This window comes from Aquarana catesbeiana, linkage group LG07, assembly GCF_042186555.1.
Source record: "Aquarana catesbeiana isolate 2022-GZ linkage group LG07, ASM4218655v1, whole genome shotgun sequence".
NCBI lineage: Eukaryota > Metazoa > Chordata > Amphibia > Anura > Ranidae > Aquarana > Aquarana catesbeiana.
Window position 1 is genome coordinate 260,385,486 of NC_133330.1, and position 23,986 is coordinate 260,409,471.

At 42.4% G+C, this 23,986-nt stretch overlaps 1 protein-coding gene across 2 annotated transcripts in view; it reads right to left on the reverse strand.

Moving 5' to 3' along the window:
* The window catches only part of LOC141103551 (flavin-containing monooxygenase 5-like), an 84,251-nt gene that overhangs the window by 26,148 nt on the left and 34,117 nt on the right, over positions 1 to 23,986 (reverse strand). For both annotated transcript variants that reach the window (XM_073593254.1, XM_073593255.1), the window contains 2 exons: positions 21,495 to 21,657; positions 15,228 to 15,370 (listed from right to left, as the gene is read on the reverse strand). In XM_073593254.1, coding sequence (XP_073449355.1) covers positions 15,228 to 15,370; positions 21,495 to 21,657 — 306 coding nt within the window. The remainder of the gene's footprint in view (positions 1 to 15,227; positions 15,371 to 21,494; positions 21,658 to 23,986) is intronic.

Genomic DNA, 23,986 nt, shown 5'->3' on the forward strand with positions numbered 1-23,986 from the left:
GTACAGGAGAGGAGTGTGGAAGGTATTATGAAGGCAGTATGTACAGGAGAGGAGTGTGGAAAAAAAGATAGTTGGCAGTATGTACAGGAGAGGAGTGTGGAGGGTATGACAGTTGGCAGTATGTACAGGAGAGGAGTGTGGAGGGTATCACAGTGGGCAGTATGTAAAGGAGAGGAATGTGGAGGGTATGACAGTGAGCAGTATGCACAGGAGAGGAGTGTGGAGGGTTTAACAGGGGGCGGTATGTACAGGAGAGGAGTGCGGGGGGGTATCACAGTGGGCAGTATGTACAGGAGAGGAGTGTGGAGGGTATGACTATGGGCAGTATGTAAAGGAGAGGAGTGTGGAGGGTATGACAGTGAGCAGTATGTACAGGAGAGGAGTGTGGAGGGTATGACAGTAAGCAGTAAGTACAGAAGAGGAATGTGGAGGGTATGACAGTGAGCAGTATGTACAGGAGAGGAGTGTGGAGGGTATGACAGTGAGCAGTATGTAAAGGAGAGGAGTGTGGAGGGTATGACAGTGAGCAGTATGTACAGGAGAGGAGTGTGGAGGGTATGACAGTGGGCACTATGTATAGGAGAGAAGTGTGGAGGGTATGACACTGGGCACTATGTATAGGAGAGGAGTGTGGAGGGTATGACATTGGGCACTATGTACAGGTTAGGAGGATGAAGGAATCTGGGAAGAAAAAATGTAAAGGTTTGTGGAAGGATGTTTAGGGACTGCCTAGTGGTTAAGCGGGCCATGAATTGAAATTAAGCCAATTAAGCAGAGACCAGCCATAGTCGATCTATGTATGGGCTAGCTGGTTGTACACAAGTCAATCTATTAATCGACTTGAGTACAACCAGCCTGTCAGGTTTTTCCCAAAACAATCAGTGCTGCCAGCTATAGTTAGCAACACTGATCATTGTATTGTGTGGTTAGGGGAGACTCCCCGCTGGCAGAACACAATAACACTGCGGGATTGATTCCCCCATCCACAGGTCAGCAGGTGAGAAGGTGTGAGGGGACAGGTTGGGGAGAAAAGTCTGTCTTCAGGAGGGTGTGAGGTGGTCATGAAGGGATATCAATCAGCGGGTGGGGGAAGTAACTGGAAGTGAATCTTTTGGAGTAGGGTCTGTCATCTGCAGGTTGGGAAATGGTCACCTGTGATATAAATTGAAGGGAGGTGGCTAACATGGAAAGTGGCTGGGGAGTGAACTGGTTGGTGGTGAGTGTGAAATGGATGATGTGTTTCAAGTTTCTTTCACAATTGCAGTAATGCTTACTGCCATCTAAAAAGTGATCTGTGATGTATTGCTTTTCAACGAGTGGTATAGCAGCAGCTGACAGGCGTTCATGAGGTGCTACTGCCGCCTCTTTTTTTTTTTACATTGCTGAATGGCAGTTTTACATTGTTGGACTATGCTGCTACTGCAAGCGAGTTTGACAGGCAGTGCTGCCTGTCAAACTCTGCAGGCTCCAAGCTATCCATTGAGCTCAGTGCCTCTGACAAGAAGTGAGGAAAGGCACTGTGAGCTCATCCTCTCAGTCTGCTGCAAACAGAGTGTGCCAGCTTGTATTTAAACTGGCCGCTCTGTATGTAGCTTCTGACAGGCTGTGCATGGAGCCCTGTATCTCCAGGACCATGGGTGATAGGAGCCCCAAATTGACCAGTAGTGGGGTAGACCTTCAGCCACCTACCCCCTAAAGTCCCTGAGTCCCTTCTCCAAAACTTTTAATTGTTGTTTATTAAAAATCATTGATATAGAAACCCTGTTGTTTATTAAGAATCATTGATGATAGATTGGGGATTTTCATTTTTTTATCTTTGACACTTATATCTAGCACTTGTGTTTACTAAATTTCATGAGACAGAATTTTTGTTGTTTTTAGGGTGTCTTTTCCCCCTCGGTCCTGTTTATGCCCATTGATCTCTGTTTCTTAAGTCCTTTTTGCAGAGTTTCCCTACTGCCTTCCTTTGAGCTCTTGCCCTTTAATCTTTCTCTGCTTTCCTTCTTCTGCTTTGCGGTTTTAAAAAATATCAGATCTATCAACTTTCTCAACATTGCTGGAATTGTCTCATTTCACTTGATATTGATATTTCAGATTTGGCAAAATATTGAGTTATTGTACCCCAGCTCCTTCTACCTGGACATGTGTCTGCTTCATCTTTCTGAAAATCATTTAAATCCCTTAGGATATTCTTAGGTTTCCTTTCTTCAATCATATTCCTGTGATTCTCTACGATATTTCATGCTTTCTTTCATCCTAAAAAAATCTGCATGTGCTTTAAATTTCAAAATGTTTTTACTATTCCCCCTTCAGCTGTTCATTATTATCTCAAAATATATCTTTTTTGTTTGCAATGGATATGGAAACAGTTGCCAACAGAAAATACTTTGATGCAATATCTATTGGACAATGAAAAGAAATATATTGAGAAAATTAATGAACAACTGAAAAACTGCAAACAAAACGTAAATTTTAAAAACACAAACAAATTTTGGCAAGCTTTAATAAATACCATAAAAACAATAAACAAAGGAAACATAAGAAATTTCTTGAAGATTTAAATTATTTTCAGAGAGATGAAGTATACACATAGCGGTGCAATAACTCAAAATTGTGACAAAATATGTACTATCAGTATCTAACTCTAAACTCCTTGGCATATATTATTAGGAAAAGCCAGATACTTTACAGCCACATATTAACTGACATATATTTCAATAGTCTGAATACATTTTGCATTAAATCAACAGGTCTCATAGGTGTCCTTTTATGAAACTGAGATCAGCGGCGATCCCGAGTCTCACCGCTGATCTCAGCTCATTACCAGTTTATGAAACTGAGATAATCAGCGGAGAACATGTTCTCCGCTGATTATCTCAGCACAGTGAGAATTTGTAACTGACTTCACAGAAACGGACAGTTTATGAAGGTGCGATCTCAGCACCTCACTGGCGATCTGTGACAGAATTCTCACTTTCTGATTCACCATTTCAGAAGTGGAGAATCAGAGTGAGAAGCCTGAAACTGGCTGAGTATTCTGGAGAAAGCAAGAAGTCTTTTGACTTCTTTCTTTCACCAAACAGTCAGAGCACACCTTCCCCACCATTACACACCCCAAAACCAGCAGGATAGGAATTTATAGTGTATATATATATATATATACGTATATATATATGTATATATATACATATATATATATGTGTATATTGATAGGGTTGAAATAATGACTTAGAGTTCCACTTTAAGTGTTTCTGTTTTTTCTTACCTGTGTACGTATCAATTGTTCTATTTAAATTGTTTGTGCTCCTTTCTTACCTGTGTACGTATCAATTGTTCTATTTAAATTGTTTGTGCTCCTTTCTTACCTGTGTACGTATCAATTGTTCTATCAATCTGTATCTAGATGGAATTTGGAACTGCTGAATAATCATTACATTACAAGTGTGTCAGGAAAAAGTTATCTTTTTGGGACATTGTATATCACAGGGTACGAGACATCTCACTGAGGAGAGGGTTCAAGTGATAAAGGGAATGTTACCCCCACGGAATTTCAAACAATTGCGTATGTTTTTAGGTATCGTGTCATATTGTAGACAGTGGATACCACATGCTAGCGCTTTGATGCAGCCATTATACGATTGTTTGAAAATTGTACCGTATGTGCTTACAGAAGTAGCTTATGAGTCGTTTATCACTTTGAAAAAGTTGTTGATTTCTGCCCCGGCTATTGGTATACCAGATTACACCAAGATATTTAATCTGTACATTGCTGAGATCACTGGACACGCCACAGGTGTTCTGACACAGGCACATGTAAAACAAAGACCAGTCGCTTACTTTTCAGCAGCATTAGATCCAGTATCTAGAGGTTCACCGTCTTGTGTACGGGCGGTAGCTGCAGTGTCAATTATCATAGATAAGTCATCAGAGATTGTTCTAGACAATCCAGTCGTAGTGCATACCACACATGACATACATGCAATCTTGTCTCAGGTACAGCCCAAACACATTTCAATGGCTAGGCAATTAAGGTTACAGTGTACTTTACTCTTACCTCCAAATGTTACTTTTCAGCGCTGTACAACCTTAAATTTGGCCACCTTTTTGCCTCTTCAGTCACCAGATTTGGCAAGGGGGAATGATAGTACTAATAGTACTAGTGAGAAAAGAAATGAGGACACTGACACTCTTTTGTTTAAAGAAGTAGATCAGCACGATTGTTTTCAGCTCATGGAACAGGAGACAATGGGATTTCCACATGTTACAGATACACCAATTTTAAATGCTGAGCACACCTTGTATATAGATGGTAGTAGGTTTGCTGATGACAAGGGTAAATATCACACAGGGTATGCTGTAGTGACTGATACGCAGGTAATTGAAGCACAGGCCTTACCAGCCCACATGTCAGCACAGGAAGCAGAATTAAAAGCTTTAGAACAAGCCCTAGAATACTTAAAAGAACGAGAAGGGAATATTTACACTGACTCTGCCTATGCTTATGGCGTAGCGCACGATTATGGCCACATATGGAGGGCTAGAGGTTATCTGACAGCAGCAGGTACACCTGTAAAACATGGAGAAGGGATTAAGAGAGTCCTGAACAATCTTCAAAAGGTTAAACGAGTAGCCATTAGGAAGATAGCGGCACACACGAGCGCAAAAACAATTGAGGCAAAAGGAAATGCATTTGCAGATTTGACTGCAAAACAGGCAGCTCTAGGGGAAGGAAGCCCTGAGACCTTAGCAGCGGTAGAGGTGAGTATCCCAGAACCAACATGGCAGCAGCTGAGTAAATTACAGGAGCAAGCAGGGGAGAGCGAGAAAGATAAGTGGGTCAGAATGGGAGCAGCACCAGACCTTGACAATGTATGGAGGGAAGGAGGCAAAATATGCCTGCCTGCCTCTCTGTACCCAGAAATGGCAGCGGCAGTTCACCTACCCACACACGTCAGTTCCAATTCCATGTATAGGATTGTGAACCAAGGATGGCTCGCCCCTGGATTCAGTAGCACTGCAAGAAACTACTGTGCAGCCTGCCAAATCTGTCTCCTGAATAACCCAGGACAGAGAGTAAAAACCCCACGAAAACACCAGGTCCGGGCCCAATACCCCTTCCAGAGACTGCAGATTGATTACATACAAATGCCTAAGAGCGGCCCTTTTGAATTTGTCCTCGTGTGTATCGATTTATTCTCAGGTTGGCCCGAAAGTTATCCAGTAAAATCGGCTACAGCTGAAGCCACAGCTAAGAAACTGATCACTGAGTTAATACCTAGGTTTGGTCTTCCTGAAACCATAGAATCAGATAGGGGGACACACTTTACAGGAGAAATCATGCAGAATGTGATGACCATGTTAGGGGTTCAACAAAGTTTTCACACCCCTTACCACCCACAGAGTTCAGGATCAGTGGAGAGAGTAAATGGGACAATAAAGTTAAAAATACAAAAAGCCATGCAAGAGTTAAACAAGCCTTGGCCAGAATGCCTGCCTTTGGCTTTGTTCTCTATAAGGTACACTCCAACAGGAAAGACAGGATTATCCCCATATGAGATACTTTTTGGGAATGCACCTAGATTGGGTTTATACTTTCCACAGAGTATGCAATTGCAATGTGATAGTTTGACTGCATATGTGATACAATTACAACAACGTCTAACTAAGATCCACAAAAGTGTGTATTCTTCTCTTCCAGACCCTAATTCAATAACAGGTACACATACTCTGCTACCAGGGGATTATGTATATGTGAAGAAACACACCAGAAAGACATTGGAACCCAGGTTTGAAGGTCCTTACCAAGTACTCTTGACCACAGCCACCTCAGTAAAGCTGGAAGGAAAACCTACCTGGATACACGCATCACATTGCAAGAAACAACCCGAGAAAACAACATGATGAAATATCTACTTACATATTTTTTGTTGAAGATTGTTGTTTTACAAATATATGCATGGACTCCTGGTATTAATGTACTTGAAGTAGAGGAAACAACAACTTTCGAATGGGCTATAGATGATCCTAAAGTAGCAAATTATTATTGACAAAGGTAGACTAGTACATCTTTCCTCACAGATACAACAGGATACTGCACCACATTGGTGGGATATATTTAGTGGAATGTCTTCTACAGCAACCAATATCTTTCACTGGTTGTTAAGTCCAATGGTAATTATTATTCTAATATTAATATCACTTACAATCACGAATATATGTGTATACAGGAAAATAAATAGGAAAATTAGGAGAATAGACAGGGTATACTGATAAGTGTGTATTGACATCACCCTACTCCTATAAAACTCCTCTTCTTGAATTTTAAGATGTTGGTAATACCTAGGGGGATGGGTTCTACCCCTCTGACAACTCGCGGTCAGGGAAAGGACTCTGGGGAAAAACTGACTAGAACTTATTCATGAGGACCCAGGGGGAAGGAGAGGATGATGTCAAAGGGGGAAATTGATAGGGTTGAAATAATGACTTAGAGTTCCACTTTAAGTGTTTCTGTTTTTTCTTACCTGTGTACGTATCAATTGTTTTATTTAAATTGTTTGTGCTCCTTTCTTACCTGTGTACGTATCAATTGTTCTATTTAAATTGTTTGTGCTCCTTTCTTACCTGTGTACGTATCAATTGTTCTATCAATCTGTATCTAGATGGAATTTGGAACTGCTGAATAATCATTACATGTTCGCTGATGAGAAACTCTTTGTACCTTAACCTCATTTGGTAATGCCGATAAGATTACTGCTTTTGGAACTGCCTATAAAAGAAGTAAAGGGAGCAGTCCTTTTTTTGGGATGCTCAGAACTGTGATACAGACATACCTGACTCCGTGTCATCTTTCTTATAGAAGCAATAATTTGGCAAAGCAATATAAACTATAAGCAACTTATTTAAAAGTTGAACCTAACAATATATATATATATATATATATATATATATATATATATATATATATATATATATATATATATATATATATATATATATATATATATATATATATATAGCTATATATATATATATATATATATATATATATATATATATATATATATATATATATATATATATATATATATATATATATATCTCTATATATATATATATATATATATATATGTAGCTATATAGATATATATATATATATAGCTATATAGCTATATATATATATATCTATATATATAGATATATATATATATAGCTATATAGCTATATATATATATATCTATATATATATATATCTATATAGCTATATAGATATAGATATCTATATCTATATAGCTATATAGATAGATAGATAGATAGATAGATAGATAGATAGATAGATAGATATCTATATATCTATATATAGATATAGATATATATATCTATAGCTATATAGATATATATATCTATATCTATATATAGATATATATATATATATTTTTTTAGATGTTCATGTCTCTGACTGGGTTCACACTTGTGTGATGCGTGAACCAGCGTGATTCCTGTGCGGGCTTTCACATCGCACCTACATTGACATCTGCGCACCACTGCGGGTGTCAATGTAAAGTTAATGACACCCCCAGATCATTTCACAGATCGCAGTGCGAACTATGTAATGGTGCAGGAATCGGATCGCATGGGTGTTCACACCCATGCGATCCGATTCCAGTGCGGACCAAATGAAGGGTCCTGTACCATTTTGGTGCAAATGCAATATGATTTAGGGCCAGTTCCCACTGCTGCGGTGTCAGAGATTGGATGTGATTCGCACCGCATTGCAGTGCAAAATCACATTCGATCTCTGTGCGATGCGATTTCAGCCATACAGATAGTATTGCTAAATTTGCATTGCCCTCGGACCAAACTCTTATAGGACCCTTTTTTTGGTCCACAGCAGAATCGGATCGCATGGGTGTTCACACCCATGCGATTCGATTACTGTCCGAGTTTGCAGAACTGCGATATGCGAACTGATTTAGGGGTGTTAACTTTTAGGCCCAGTTCACACTTGTGCGATGCCGGTCATCGCACAGGCATCGCATGTTATTCGCAGCACACTGCCATTCACATTACATGCGATGTCTGTGCGGTGCGATATCAGCTGTACAGATAGTATGGCTGATATCGCACCGCATTCGGTGCAAACACGCACAGGACCCTTTTTTCTGTTCGGACCAGAATCGGATCGCATGTGTGTTCACACATATGCGATCCGATTCATGTCCGAACTGTCAGTTTGCAGTGCGATATGCAAGCTGATCTGGGGGTGTCGTTAACTATGTATTGACACTCCCCAGCGATTCGCATATGGCAGTGTGAACTGACTTGCGAGTCGGTGCGATGCGGGAACCCGCAGTGGATTCGCAGTGTTCTCGCATCGCACCAGTTTATCAATTTTTATGTTTATCTATAATGAAATATATTTTATTTTAATTTATTAATAAATATTTATACTTGTATACTTTATTAAAATTATTTTTTTAATGATTATAAATGTATTTTGCATTTATATGAATGGTGTATAGCTGCATTACATATGTGCATTACATTCATTTACTATACACCATTCACATTTAAATAGGGACATGTATGATCTTTAAATATTGATAAAAACAATGTTTTTTTTATAATTAGGTTAATGTATATTGTGTAGGGGGAATTTATCTTTATTATTTTATTAATATGTTGGGGAATAATGTGTGCTGATTTGTGTTAAACTTTTGTATTTTATGGTTCCTCATACTGTAATCCCGCTACATCACACGAGATTATAGTGAGAGGAGCCATTCTCAGGAGTTCCCGGCGTTTGTAGATCGCTCCTCAACTCAACATGAGAAGCGATCTACACACTTTCATAAACAGGCACTCAGAGGAGAGCGATCTCCTCTGAGAATGCCTGAGAACTGAAAAGCGGTATTTTACCGCACTTTCATAAAAGGACACCATAGTGCTATTAATGAAAAGCAGGCCAATCAAGACACAACCCAGGGCCATAGATTTTCCTTACATTCAGTAGCATTCACCTGGCGTTTTTTCTAATGTTTCCTATTATTTCTCTATTACAGGCACTTATACTGTATAGCGCTGTCAATTTACACAGTGCTTTACATATTATACATTCACATAAGTCCCTGCCCTGAAGGAGCTTACAATCTATGATTCCTAACTCACATTCATACATACACATACTAGGGCCAGTTTAGGCAGGATCCAACTAGTCTACCAGCATGTCTTTGGAGTGTGGGAGGAAACCGGAGTAACCAGAGGAAACCCACACAGGCAAAGGGAGAACAAGTAGTGTCGTGATTAGAATTCGAACCAATGACCCCAGTGCTGCTAAGCAGAAGTGCTAACCAGTTGAACACTGTGCTGCCTATATATAGCATGCATCGACATTGGGAGCAAGGGACAAATTTCAGTAGTTTAAATGTGGACCATGCATCCTTACTTGAAGCAAATGGTGTACCTACTCCAAGCATTGAATTTTAACAAAATGATCAGGCCTGGCGAATGTTACAATTACTGAAACTTTCGCTTTTCATTGAGGAATAAGAAATCCAGACGTGCAGTAAAAAGCAACAGATGTGGTCCAATCCAGTAAATATGTAGGAGAATCTAACATCTCTGTGCTTTATATCTTCACTGAATAATGGCAAATAACGAATGTGTAGTTACTGTTTGTAGAATGTGCTTAATAAATATGACCCATGGTCAAAAACTAGCACCATTTACATATACTATGTAATCATTCAACTTCAATCATTGAGTTGTAGCCTTAAGGTGATTGTAAAGGCTTGTTTTTTTTCTTGTAAAAATAACAAACATGTTATACTTATCTGCTCTGTTGCAGTGGATCCTCCTCTTCTCGGGTCCCTCTTCTGTGCTCATGGCCCCCTCCCTCCTGTTCAGTGTCCCCACAGTAAGCAGCTTGCTATGGGGGCACCCGAGCTGAGACACAGCTTTCTGTGTCCATTTAGACACTGAGCCCCACCCCCTCTCTTTCCCCTGATTGGCTAGCTGACTTTGATTGACAGCAGCAGGTGCCAATGGTGCCGCTGCTGTGTCTTAGCCAATCAGGAAAGAGAATGTGAACACCTGAGACACTCGTGGACATCCCTGGACAGAGAGGAACCTCAGGTAAGTGTTGGGGGGGGGGGGGGCTGCTGCACACAGAAGGTTTTTTTATCTTAATGCATAGAATGCATTGAGATAAAAAAAAACCTTGTGACTTTACAACCCCTTTCATAAAAATATTCCCCTTTCTGCTGTTCCTTAAAAATTCTAGATTTCTCCTTTGCCATAATCGTGATGTGTATGTCTTTTGGGACAATCATATTGTCACCCTCCCTCTTTCTATAGTAGTTCTTTGGCTACATGCAGCTGTGGCCTGGTGACAACAATGTAGTAATCAGTTTTGGGTTGACTTGAAGCGGCATTCAAGTCAACCCAAAACCAAACATTTATTATATTGCAGCTTACCAATTCTTACTGTACATGTGATGGTTGCATTTGTTTTCTTTTTAGGCTTCCTTTCTTCTCTTTTCATCTGGTGATCTTGCCAGTTAGGCCTCTTTCACACGGACGATTCGTTCAGGTTCGCCTGTCAGTTTTTTCGGCGGACCTGAATGGACGCTCCATAGACCTCTATGGAGCATCGGATGTCAGCGGTGACATGTCCGCTGACATCCGACCCGCTCCGATCCGAAAAAGTGTGACGGGGGAAAAAACCTACTTTTCCATCCGTCTGCGGATCGGATCGTGTGACGACGGACTCTACGGTCCGTCTTCACCTGATCCACCATAGGGGAGAGCGGCGCTCTGACAGGTCCGTCCCTGCACAGTGTGCAGAGACGGACCTGTCATCTGCCTGCTCAGCGGGGATCGACGGAGCGATCCCCCCGCGGAGCAGAGCGGGCTCCGTACACAGACACGTCCGTGTGAAGGAGCCCTAAGAGCCCTTTCACACTGAGGCGGGGGCGGCGTCGGCGCCGGCTGTAAAACGCCACTATTATTAGCGGCGTTTTACCGTCGGTATTCGGCCGCTAACGGGGCGGTTTTACCCCCCGCCGGCGGTATAGCTGCGCCGTCCCATTGCTTTCAATGGGCAGGAGCGGTGAAGCTCCTTCACCGCTCCGAAGATGCTGCTGGCAGGACTTTTTTTACCGTCCTGCCAGCGCATTGCTCCAGTGTGAAAGCCCTCGGGACTTTCACACTGGAATTAAGGCAGCGGCACTTTCGGGTCGGTTTGCAGGCGCTATTATTAGCGCAATAGCGCCTGCAAACAGCCCCAGTGTGAAAGGGCTCTAAGTCTGTTTTACAAAAGAAAAAGCTCTCTTCCAGATGTATCAGTTAAAGGCAAGACAGATCATTCAACACTGGCAGGAGTGCCTACAATGATCAGTTTTATTTATTTATGAAAAACCTTTATCCCAAAAAGGAAAAAAAAACAGTTTGCTGTAACTGCTTATAAAGTGTGAACTGTTGCTTCAATTTGATAGTGTATCTAAATCTGCTAGTACATCTAATACAGGAAATGCGTACTGGCCAGATCACAGGTGAAAACAAAGGGAAAAGAGCCTGAAAAAGAAAATGAATGCAGCCATCACATCTAATGACTGGTAAGCTGCAATAGATTATATTTTTGGTTTTGAATTCAATACTGCTTTAAAGCTAAACTCCAGTCAACTAAAAAATACCATTCTTGTAGCTTCCCTTCCCCCGTCCCCAGATAGTAATCCTCTACTGCACATGTGTCAAACCCAAGGCCGAATCCGACCTGCCAGGCCATTTCATGCGGCCCTTGCACTTAGGGTTTTTTTTCAGCCGGAACATGGCGGGGAGAGAGGTGGAGCCACCTACACTTCCCGGGAGGTACTAGAGCCAGGCTGGATAGGTGAGATGGGAGGAAACCTTTGGAGGGGTGGATGAGCAGGGAGATGTGTAGAGAGGTGGGGGATGGGGGAGAATGCAAAGGTCAAAATCAAGGAGCAGGGGTGGAAGTATGATGTGGACAGCCTGTGAAAGAGAGCTGAACCCTGAACACTGTGCATAGCACACCTCTAAACCCTGCACTCTGTATGTCGCATACTCCTGAACTTTGCACTCTGTACATTATGCACTCCTGAACTCTGAAAAAAAAGGAAGGGCTGGATAACCGCATTCCAAATATTCACCTTTATTGAAAAGTAAAATCAAGGCATCAAAGGCAAAGGTAAGTACAGACTAACTGCACTGCTTCTTACATGTTTCACACCAGGCATGGTGCTTAGTCATAGCTCACTCCTGAACTCTGCATGTAGCGCACCCCTAAACATTGCATTCCATACATAGCGCACCCCTAAAATCTGCACAGCCCTTTGAGGGCAATCATAATCCTGATGCCGCCATAATGAAATTGAGTTTGACACCCCTGCTCTACTGCATGTTTAGTCTAGGGGGCAGGGAAAACTTATAATTACTTACCTTATTCCTTGCTCCTGCAGGCTTCCCCACTTCTGGACAACCAGTCCCACAATGCTGTTCCTCATCGTCAGGGAAGCCGCTGCCCCCTCGCTAATTTCGTCATGGACAGTGCAGGACCAGCAGTCCTAATATGCATATTAGGAGGTTGAGCACCAACCCTCATTGCAGGAGTGGGGGAGAGCAAAGCACCAGCTGCTGGGGGAGCGAAATAAGTAATCCTCTTTGTTGTATCCGCTTAGGCTAACGAACATTAGAGGCTTATTATCTGAGGGTAGGGCACAAAAAGGGATTTTTAAAAGCTGGAAGGAGAACATTTTTATAGTAAACCTTTGCAGATAGGAACAGGGAGCCTGTCATTGCTGACCTCCTTCTGAAGATGCCTGTTGCCTGGCTATTAGAAAGATCCATTTGCTTCAATACTTTAAGACACAGACCCACAACACATATGCACATAAAGAAAGTCACGGTAAAGTTAGAAGTCTTTGTTTGCATACTCAATCCACATCAGTGGCACAAAGTAAGTAAGCCAAAGTGTGGAAATTACAGTTAAACAAATAGGATTTGCAGAGTGCAAAGTAGCAATGGCAACCTCAAAGCTTGCTTAACCTCCCTGGCAGTATGATTATTTCCGATTTTTGCGTCTCAAAGCGGTACAATTATTTTGCATAGAAATTTGGCGTTTTATATTGTAGGTCTGTAATTCTTAGCAATAACACACTTATATCTGTCCACCAAGAGTCTAGTAGATATGCCGGGTATGATGAAGTTTGAAACACAAAATCATAAATTATAATATAATAAATAAATATAAATAATTAACCACTTCAATACCGGGCACTTAGACACCTTCCCGCCCAGGCCAATTTTCAGCTTTCAGCGCTATCGCACTTTGAATGACAATTGCGCGGTCATGCTACACTGTCTGTACCCAAACAAATTTTTTATCATTTTGTTCCCACAAATAAAGATTTATTTTGGTGGTATTTGATCACCTCTGCGTTTTTTATTTTTTGCGCAACAAATAAGAAAAGACCGAAAATTTTGAAAAAAAACAAGTTTTTCTTTGTTTCTGTTAAAATTTTTTGTAAATAAGTACGTTTTCTTCTTCAATGACGGGCACTGATATGGCTGCACTGACAGGCACTGATACGGCGGCACTGATGGGCACTGATGAGTTGACACCAATGAGGTGGCACTGATGATGAGCACTGATAGGCGGCACTGATGGGCACTGATGGGCACTGATAGGTGGCACTGGTATGCGGCACTGATGGGCACTCATAGGTGGCACCGATGGGCACTCATAGGCGCACTGATGGGCACTCGTAGGTGGCATTGATTGGTACTTATGGGTGGTACTGATGGGTACTTATGGGTGGCTGATTGGTGGTATTGCTGGGCAGAACTGAAACATAATGGTGCCAATCAGTGCCCATTTGTGGGCACTGATTGGCACAGATTGGGCACATGTCGATGGCCATGGGGTACATAGCCTGGCCATCCACATGTTGCCCCTTCCCTGGTGGTCCTAGTGGCGATCCCTGGTGGTCCAGTGTGGTGATCTGAGGGGGGGCTGCGCTGATAAATAATCAGCGACGGCCCCCCTTGTCAGGAGAGCCGCCGACCGGCTCTCCTCTACTTCCGTCTGTCAGACGCGAGTGAGGAAAAGCAGATCAACGGCTCTTCCTATTGACATCGTGATCAGCCGTGAGGCTCTTTACCAAGATCGGTGGAGCGGTGTGTCAGACTGACACACCGCTCCAACGATCGACGCGATGCGCGCCCCCGCAGGCGTGCGGTGGCATGTTATGGTGCTGGACGTCATATGACGCCCAGTCAGGATAACGGAACCACCGCCCGGCCTTCATCTGCTATGGGCCGGGCGGGAAGTGGTTAAAAAAAATAATAATATGATAATAATAAAATGAATTTCCCCACGATTCACTATTGCTCAATTCTGCAAGTGTTCTAATTTACTATCGCTGTTTTCTAGCTGGTTTAAAGCCACTTTTGACGTAAAGGGACACTTTTTGGTTGCTATGGACAATCTCAAGTTTCCAGGCAGAAAGAACAGTATGTATAATATAAAACTGCATGCAGGGCATGGGCCAAAGCACTGGGGACAAAAGGGAAGTGAAATGATTTCATAAAGTACTGTAATCTGTAAGATTACAGTACTGTATGTGTTATGATTTTGACTTTTTTTGAATTTGCCGCCACGCTCCTCCCCCGTGCGTCGCGACGCTCGCAGGGAACGGAGCCTGGCACAGAGAGGCTTCGGGCAGAGGACAGAGCCCGCAGACAGCGCGGGGGGACATTGCAGGATCCTGGGGACAAGGTAAGTACACCGCACCAGGATCCTGAGATGTAATCCCAAGTGTGGCTCTGGGTTACCGCTAATGGTGCTGAAATTTAACCCCGAGCCACACTTGGGAATACCGTCAGGGAGGCTACAAAAAAGTTTCCTTTATAAGGGCCCTTTCACACTGATGTGCTTTTAATGCATTGCTATTGACTAACAATGGAAGGTGCCTTTTTAAAAACTGAATCTAAGTACAGCATCATCTTGTTAAAGTCCAGCGCACCTACCGTGTGAACAGTTACATAGGAACAGTTTTCATGTGCTTTTGTCGCCCTGGAAAAGTGCACCAGTGTAAAGGGGTCTCACTGTTGTCTTGCATTAGGTGTTCAATACACAAACATATGATATTGGCATTCCATGCCTTTTGCTCAGTATGGTTTCGATTTTTTGTCAGTGGATTTAATCATACCTGAGATGCTGTCCTGCTGAGCTCCACAGCAATGTCACCACCAGAGTTTCCAATACCAATTACAATCACTCTTTTACCGGAAAATTCTTCAGGGTTCTTGTAATCCCGACTGTGAATGTAGCGCCCTTTAAAGTTTTGGATACCTGTCACATATAGATATTATAATTATTGGTTTACAGCTCTTTAAAAATCCCCAAAAATTGTAAAACAGTCATGCAGCTTTTTTAATTTTCTTTTTATTGAAAATCAGTGACTAATGTTCACTGTATGTACAGTATGGCACCCTTTTTTTTCTAAAAGCGTTGATCAATGAGTCAAATGTCATTGGCAATGGTATTTACTGTGTATCATGATCAGTATATCAGTGATGCAACCACAAGATCATCTTGTATCTTTATGATGTGGAGTAATGAAAATATCATGCATGGTGATCCAGCTATATGTCTCACACCTAAACTTTGATAGTAGCATCCAATACATTTGTTAAAAAATTAGATAGTTGCTCTTGTCACTACCTGGAGGAGGAGCATACACACAGCTGTTTTAGAGTCCATTCACACAGGGACGACTTGTCAGGCGACCTAGTCGCCTGACAAGTCGCCTCCCGTTCTGTGCTATGAAACCGTTCTAAGGGGAGCGACACAAGTCGCTCCGACTTAGAAAAAGGTTCCTGTACGACTTCGGGGGCGACTTGGGGCGACTTGCATAGACTTCTATACAGAAGTCGTTTTGCAAGTCGCCCGGGCAGTCGTTTGCAGGTCGCCTCGCTGAGGCAACCTGCAAGTTGTGTTGCCCCTGTGTGAATGGGGTCTTAGGGTACTGTGGACTAGAATAGTGTAATTTCAGTATCCCCCACTGGGTGACTCCAAGCAGTCAACTGAGAGTAGTGATTAGTCACCACCTGAAGCTGGAAGATTATTTAACCCCACTTTGCTATTCATTTACTTAGTGCCTCAGCATTTTGTTTGTGTACCCATTTCTGCTTCTATTCCTGAACCTGCCTGATTCTACATCACCAGTGAGCTTCCTGACCCACATTCCCTCTGCCATCCAGCTGTCCCCCCCCCCCCCCGGCCTTGCTTTCCTCTATGCCCTTTTACCATTGTATTTCAGTTCTTGTAGTTCCACTCTGCATGTGTGTTTCAGTGTTTGGTTTATGCAATTTTTGCTGTATCAACTTCTGTCGAAGGGACATGCTGGAAATTTTTGTTTTGATAAGAGTATTCTGACAGCAGCGAGTCCCACTATCAGAATACAATGTCCCCAAGGGGTCGGGGGTGGGATTCCTCCATCCACCATGTTTGTATTGATGGAGGATTAGGTTTTTATTCTTTTAGTGTGGTGCCCCCCTGGGTCTACTGGGTGCAAAGAGGTACCTCCAGATACAGGGAGCGAGCTTACATTTACCCCAGGGCTGAGTCCATGGCTATAATGGGATGTTTGAACAGAATATAGGCGCCAGTCACTTTAGCTATTTTTCAATGCTTTAACCACATGCCGACCAGCCGCTGCAGTTGTACTGCGGCAGAATGGCACGGCTGGGCAAAACGAAGTTATGTAACATCGCTTCACCCTGTGGCCACTAGGGGGCGTGTGCAACCCCCCCCCCCCCCCCCGAGCCGATGCGAGTGCCCGGCGGTCTCGATCACCGACGGGCCCGATCACTCGGGGCACACGGAGAACCGGGATCTGTGTGTGTAAACACACAGTATCCGGTTCTCTGAGGGGAGAACTGACAGATCCTCTGTTCATACAGAGTATGAACAGAGGACCTGTTAGTTTCCCTGCACAGTCCACATCCCCCTTCAGTTAGAACACTTCCTAGGACACACATTAACCCCTTCACTGCCGCCAGTCTTAACCCCTTCACTGCCAGTGACATTTTTATAGTAATCAATGCATTTTTAATCGCTGTGATCACTGTATTAATGCCAATGGTCCCAAAAATGTGTCAAAATTGTCCGACGTGTCCGCCATAATGTCACAGTCATGATAAAAATAGCTGATCGCCATTACTAGTAAAAAAAAAATATTAATAAAAATGCCATAAAACTATCTCCTATTTTGTAGACGCTATAACTTCTGCGCAAAGAAATCAATATACGCTTATTGCGATTTTTTTTACCAAAAATATGTAGAAGAATACGTATTGGCCTAAACTGAGGAAAAAAATGTGTTTTTTTTATATATTATTTGGGGATATTTATTATAGTAAAAAATAATGCATTTTTTTCAAAATTGTCCCATTTTTTGTTTATAGCACAAAAAATAAAAACCGCAGAGGTGATCAAATACCACCAAAAGAAAGCTCTATTTGTGGGGAAAAAAGGACGTCATTTTTTGTTTGGGAGTCATGTCGCACGATTGCGCAATTGTCAGCTAAAACAACGCTGTGACAAATAAAAAGTTCTCTGGTCTTTGGCCAGCCAAATGGTCTGGGGATGAAGCGGTTAATTAGAACTTGAGAAAGGTTGTAGGAAAGAGGTTGAGGAGAGGTTTTAGATACCCCTTTTAGCAGATCACTTATGCCGCGTACACACGAGCGGACTTCTCGTCGGACTGATCGCTGAGGGACTTTTTCGACGGAGTTTCGACGAAACGGACTTGCCTACACACGATCCCACCAAAGTCCGATCATTTTGAACGTGATGACGTACAACTGGACTAGAAAAGGAAGTTCAATAGCCAGTAGCCAATAGCTGCCCTTGCGCCGTTTTCGGTCCGTCGGACTAGCATACAGACAAACGTTTTTTTTCTATAGGGATCGAGTCCATCGGAAAGATTTGAAACATGTTCTATTTCTAAGGTCTGTCAGATTTTTCAACAGAAAAGGTCAGATGAAGACCACACACGATCAGAATGTACGACGGATTTGTTCCGTCGGACCTTTTCTGCCGGAAAGTCCGGTCGTGTGTACGCGGCATGACAGACTCCTCGAATCAAAGGGCAAAACAGCTTTCTTTTAGCAGATCTTGAATAATTGGGTAGGTCTCTCACACAGACCTAGAAACCAGTAAGATGTCTGGATAAGCCTCTCTCACAGACTTAGCAGCCAGTAGATGCCTGGATAAGTCTCTCTCACAAACCTAGCAGCCAGGAGCGGGTTACCTTGATTAGATTGTAGAACAGCTTGACAGTACCACAAGGTTCCCTAAAACTCTGAGATTGACATCCTCTCATAGTAAAAGAAGCCATTTGCTTGGAGTATAATGTTCACAAGAGGCCTATAAATTTAGAGCCAGCCCCATACATCTCCAGAGTATAAAAAAAGATAGTGCCAAGAAATGGAATCAAAGGCCTTCTGCAGGTCTAAAGAAAGAAGCATGCAACGTCTAATCCCACCCCCATCCCAACTGGAGTGCATAGCTGAAATGATGTTGACTCTTCTCGTTTGATTGGGCGCTTGCCGACTGGGGACAAATCCCACCTGAGCTGGGTGGATATACTGCAATAAAAATGAATTTATTCTCATAGAAAGGACTTTGGTCAACATTTTTAAATCTACATTGATTAAAGATGTTGGTCTTTACCCAGTTTTGGAATGACTTGATTGTACACCATGTTTTCATATGGAGGCAGGTAATTCCTAGGATTATTAACAAATGTGCAAAGATGTGAGACTAGGATGTCCATATATTTTTTGTAGTAATGTCCAGAAAATCCCTCAGGGCGAGGTGCCCTGGAGAGATTCAGCTGTTTAATGGACATCTTTACCTCTTCCTCTGAAAAGTCATTCTCCATTAATTCTCTATCTTCTTCCTTTAATGTGGGCAAAAATGGGTTATCTTAGAATCAGGTAGCTCTGTCTTTAGGAAAAGGATCTGTCGGGGCATAAAGTTTGGAATAGAACTTGAAGGTTCTGGGTAGGTGTATTATTGTTTATGCACAGTTTGAGGAGGAATGGAGAGAAGGGCCTAGGTTTCCTTGCTAATACAAATTAATGTGTGATTAGTGGACTATTCCTTCAGTTTACTATTCACTACGGGTCATTGTCAGAGAGAAGACAAAAGGACTTTTTCTTTAGTGGTAGAGAGGTTTGGGAGGTGAAAGATCTGTATGAGTGCGTGTTTGTGGTCAGCAACTGCCAAGAAGTCATCTAGCACTGCAGTGAGAGTGATGGACAGTATACACATTTAAGCCTAGTACACACTACTGTTTTTTTGCGTTCAACCCAGCGGGCTGAATGAAAATAAACCTGGAAGCTCGGGAGGAGCTGCTCTACTAGTTATCTGATATTAGTACAGCAATCTCCCCTGCTGTTCTATTGTGCTGTGACAGGGTGATGCCCCCCCCCGCCAGGACACTCTGGTCAGTGCGGCCCCCCCGCCAGGACACTCCAGTCAGTGCTCTGCTCTCAGCCACTGGCTGAAAGTGCTGATCAGGAACCGATCGGCAGACCTTTTTTGGTCATGCCCCTTCGACAAAAGCAGGCTGAACGTCAAGCTCCCGTGGGACCGCCATGCCATACACAATGGCCAATGCCGCCCAACATTCGGCCTGTGTGTACTAGGCTTTAGAATTATTTCTGTTTTATATACATGAGAAAAAGCTACTTATGTTCCAAATGTGTATCTCTTTAGCCCAAAAATGTTACCAGGTACAGTTACATACATAGCATTCTATTAACCTTCTATGAGGAGGTGAGTTGCCATCTAGATAAAGGAAGGCCCGTAGACGTGGCGTATCTGGATTTTGCAAAAGCATTTGACACAGTTCCCCATAAATGTTTACTGTACAAAATAAGGTGCGTTGGCATGGACCATAGGGTGAGTACCTGGATTGAAAACTGGCTACAAGGGCGTGTTCAGAGGGTGGTGATAAATGGGGAGTACTCAGAATGGTCAGGGGTGGGTAGTGGGGTTCCCCAGGGTTCTGTGCTGGGACCAATCCTATTTAATTTGTTCATAAATGATCTGGAGGATGGGATAAACAGTTCAATCTCTGTATTTGCAGACGATACTAAGCTAAGCAGGGCAATAACTTCTCCGCAGGATGTGGAAATCTTGCAAAAAGACCTGAACAAATTAATGGGGTGGGCGACTACATGGCAAATGAGGTTCAATGTAGAAAAATGTAAAATAATGCATTTGGGTGGCAAAAATATGAATGCAATCTATACACTGGGGGGAGAACCTCTGGGGGAATCTAGGATGGAAAAGGACCTGGGGGTCCTAGTAGATGATAGGCTCAGCAATGGCATGCAATGCCAAGCTGCTGCTAATAAAGCAAACAGAATATTGGCATGCATTAAAAGGGGGATCAACTCCAGAGATAAAACGATAATTCTCCCGCTCTACAAGACTCTGGTCCGGCCGCACCTGGAGTATGCTGTCCAGTTCTGGGCACCAGTCCTCAGGAGGGATGTACTGGAAATGGAGCCAGTACAAAGAAGGGCAACAAAGCTAATAAAGGGTCTGGAGGATCTTAGTTATGAGGAAAGGTTGCGAGCTCTGAACTTATTCTCTCTGGAGAAGAGACGCTTGAGAGGGGATATGATTTCAATTTACAAATACTGTACTGGTGACCCCACAATAGGGATAAAACTTTTTCGCAGAAGAGAGTTTAATAAGACTCGTGGCCACTCATTACAATTAGAAGAAAAGAGGTTTAACCTTAAACTACGTAGAGGGTTCTTTACTGTAAGAGCGGCAAGGATGTGGAATTCCCTTCCACAGGTGGTGGTCTCAGCGGGGAGCATTGATAGCTTCAAGAAACTATTAGATAATCACCTGAATGACGGCAACATACAGGGATATGTAATGAAATACTGACACATAATCACACACATAGGTTGGACTTGATGGACTTGTGTCTTTTTTCAACCTCACCTACTATGTAACTATGTAACTATTAGGCATGAACCTTTATAGCCAGCTGGCCTTTCTAACACCCTAGCTACAAAAACAGCACCAAAATATGTTATGCAGAGCAATGGAAATTGTAAAAATATTTAGCTGCCGGTCACATTTTAGACTACTAATGTTATGTAAAATAATATCTGACTGAATTATATTAGTTACTGCATTTTGCACATTACGACGTATGTTTTGCTGTAATAATAAATAAGCCAAATAAAAAATGTATGCCATCATCATATTTATTAGGCAGTTTTGACTATAATTGTGTTTTTTATGAATGCCTAAAAGGTGGTCATTTTCAACAGCACATTTAATAAATTGTAGCATAGCTTGCCCTTTGCAATGATGAATGATGTTGCATTAGAAGCTTCAGCTGCACTAAAAATGAGCAATGAAATAATGAACTGACCTGGGAATGAGTCCAGAGGGAGATGGGCATCTGTGTGATGGCCACTACAAACAAGTACAGCATCAAAGATGGCTGTTTCCTGCTTGCCATCTTTTTCAGTTGTGACATCCCACTGTCCAGTGGTGGCAAAGTCTGGCCGTTTTGTAACACTTAGCACGTTGGTCTAAAATTGTAATGTGATAGTGTTAATTAAAATGACTAAAATTACTACTTTACTTAAAAAGTAGCATTTTAAAACATCATACAGGAAAGAGCACAGAACAACAGAGGGCACCCATCTAAGTGTAGTACTAAACCAATTTTTTGAACCACTTCCAGACCAGCCTCTGCAGTTTTACTGCGGCATGTTAGCTCGACTGGGCAAATCAACATTACCTTACAAAGCTTCGCCTTTTGGCCACTAGGGGTGCCCGTCGCCGGAGGCGTGCAAGCGTGCCTGCAGCATGTGTGCCCGGAGCCGATGCAAGTGTCTGGCGGGAGCGATGACTTCCGGGCACCCGCAATCGCGCGTGAAAGAGCGAGAACCGGGTTCTGTGCGTGTAAACACACAAATCCCGGTTCTTTCAGGGGAGTGGAGACAGGTCGTGTGTTCATACTAAGTATGAAACCGATCTCTCTCTCTCCTCCTAGACAGTCCCATCCCCCCACAGTTAGAACACACACTAGGGAACACAGTTAACCCCTTGATTGCCCCCTAGTATTAACCCCTTCCCTGCCAGTGACATTTATACAGTAATCAGTGCATTTTTTATAGCACTGATCACTGTATAACTGTCATTGGTCCCAAAAATTTGTCAAAAGTGTCCAATTTGTCTGCCGTAATATCGCAGTCCTGATTAAAAATCACAGATCGCCGCCATTACTAGTAAAAAAAAATAATACTAATAAAAATGCCATAAATCTATCCCCTATTTTGTAGACGCTATAACTTCAATATTATGGAATGTCTAGCCATGGCTGCCACATTGAATACAATTTTTTAACCACATTTCTATAGTGATAGGTGAGTTTCTCATGTATTAACCTGTTGTTGACTGTTTCCACCTATCAAGCGATCAACTTACGGGCTATATATAATAGCCGCAGTATTGCTGTGTGACTATTTGGCATAAGTACGTCTACTCCAAGGCACCCAGTAAACAAATAATAGGATTGTTCACTAAAGGAAACTGAAAGATTTGTGAAATATTACAGATAACATATTGCCAATATCTAAATAACTTTGGACATCTCCATACCATATGCAACAGGTCACCATTATCTCTGATACATTTTGGGCACAATGGTGAATTTCTTTTCCCCCATTTATGAAGCTGTACCGGTTTTCTATAAGCTCTGTGTAACAGAAACTGGTGGGAGTGTGGAAGCATCATTTGTGGAGTGAAGCAACACAGAATATACCCTAGAGATCATCCCTTTCTTATTCCTTTCAAGCAAAACATCTGACATTAGGGGTGGTCGGTCAATGAGGGTGAATAGGGAGATTCTAGCCTCCAACTGTATAGCATGTCTGAGTTGTAAGAATTTTAAAAAATGGATCTGAGGGAGGGCTGTCTGTAACGCTACAAATGATTTAAGTATTGTACCGTTATATAATTGGGAAATATACAAAATGCCTGCTCTTTCCCAGCCCTGGAAGTCTTGTCATTTTGGGAGTTCTTTGTAGTGAAAATTACACCATAAAGGGGTATAGGGGCAAAAACCTTTATATGCAAAGTAGTTCTAATACAGTGGGGACGGAAAGTATTCAGACCCCCTTAAATTTTTCACTCTTTGTTATATTGCAGCCATTTGCTTAAATCATTTAAGTTCATTTTTTTCCTCATTAATGTACACAGAGCACCTCATATTGACAGAAAAACACAGAATTGTTGACATTTTTGCAGATTTATTAAAAAAGAAAAACTGAAATATCACATGGTCCTAAGTATTCAGACCCTTTGCTCAGTATTTAGTAGAAGCACCCTTTTGATCTAATACAGCCATGAGTCTTTTTGGGAAAGATGCAACGAGTTTTTCACACCTATATTTGGGGATCCTCTGTCATTCCTCCTTGCACATCCTCTCCAGTTCTGTCAGGTTGGATGATAAACGTTGGTGGACAGCCATTTTTAGGTCTCTCCAGAGATGCTCAATTGGGTTTAAGTCAGGGCTCTGGCTGGGCCATTCAAGAACAGTCACAGAGTTGTTGAGAAGCCACTCCTTCATTATTTTAGCTGTGTGCTTAGGGTCATTGTCTTGTTGGAAGGTAAACCTTCGGCCCAGTCTGAGGTCCTGAGCACTCTGGAGAATGTTTTCGTCCAGGATATCCCTGTACTTGGCCGCATTCATCTTTCCCTCGATTGCAACCAGTCGTCCTGTCCCTGCAGCTAAAAAACACCCCCACAGCATGATGCTGCCACCACCATGCTTCACTGTTGAGACTTTATTGGACAGGTGATGAGCAGTGCCTGGTTTTCTCCACACATACCACTTCATGTGGGCTTTCATGC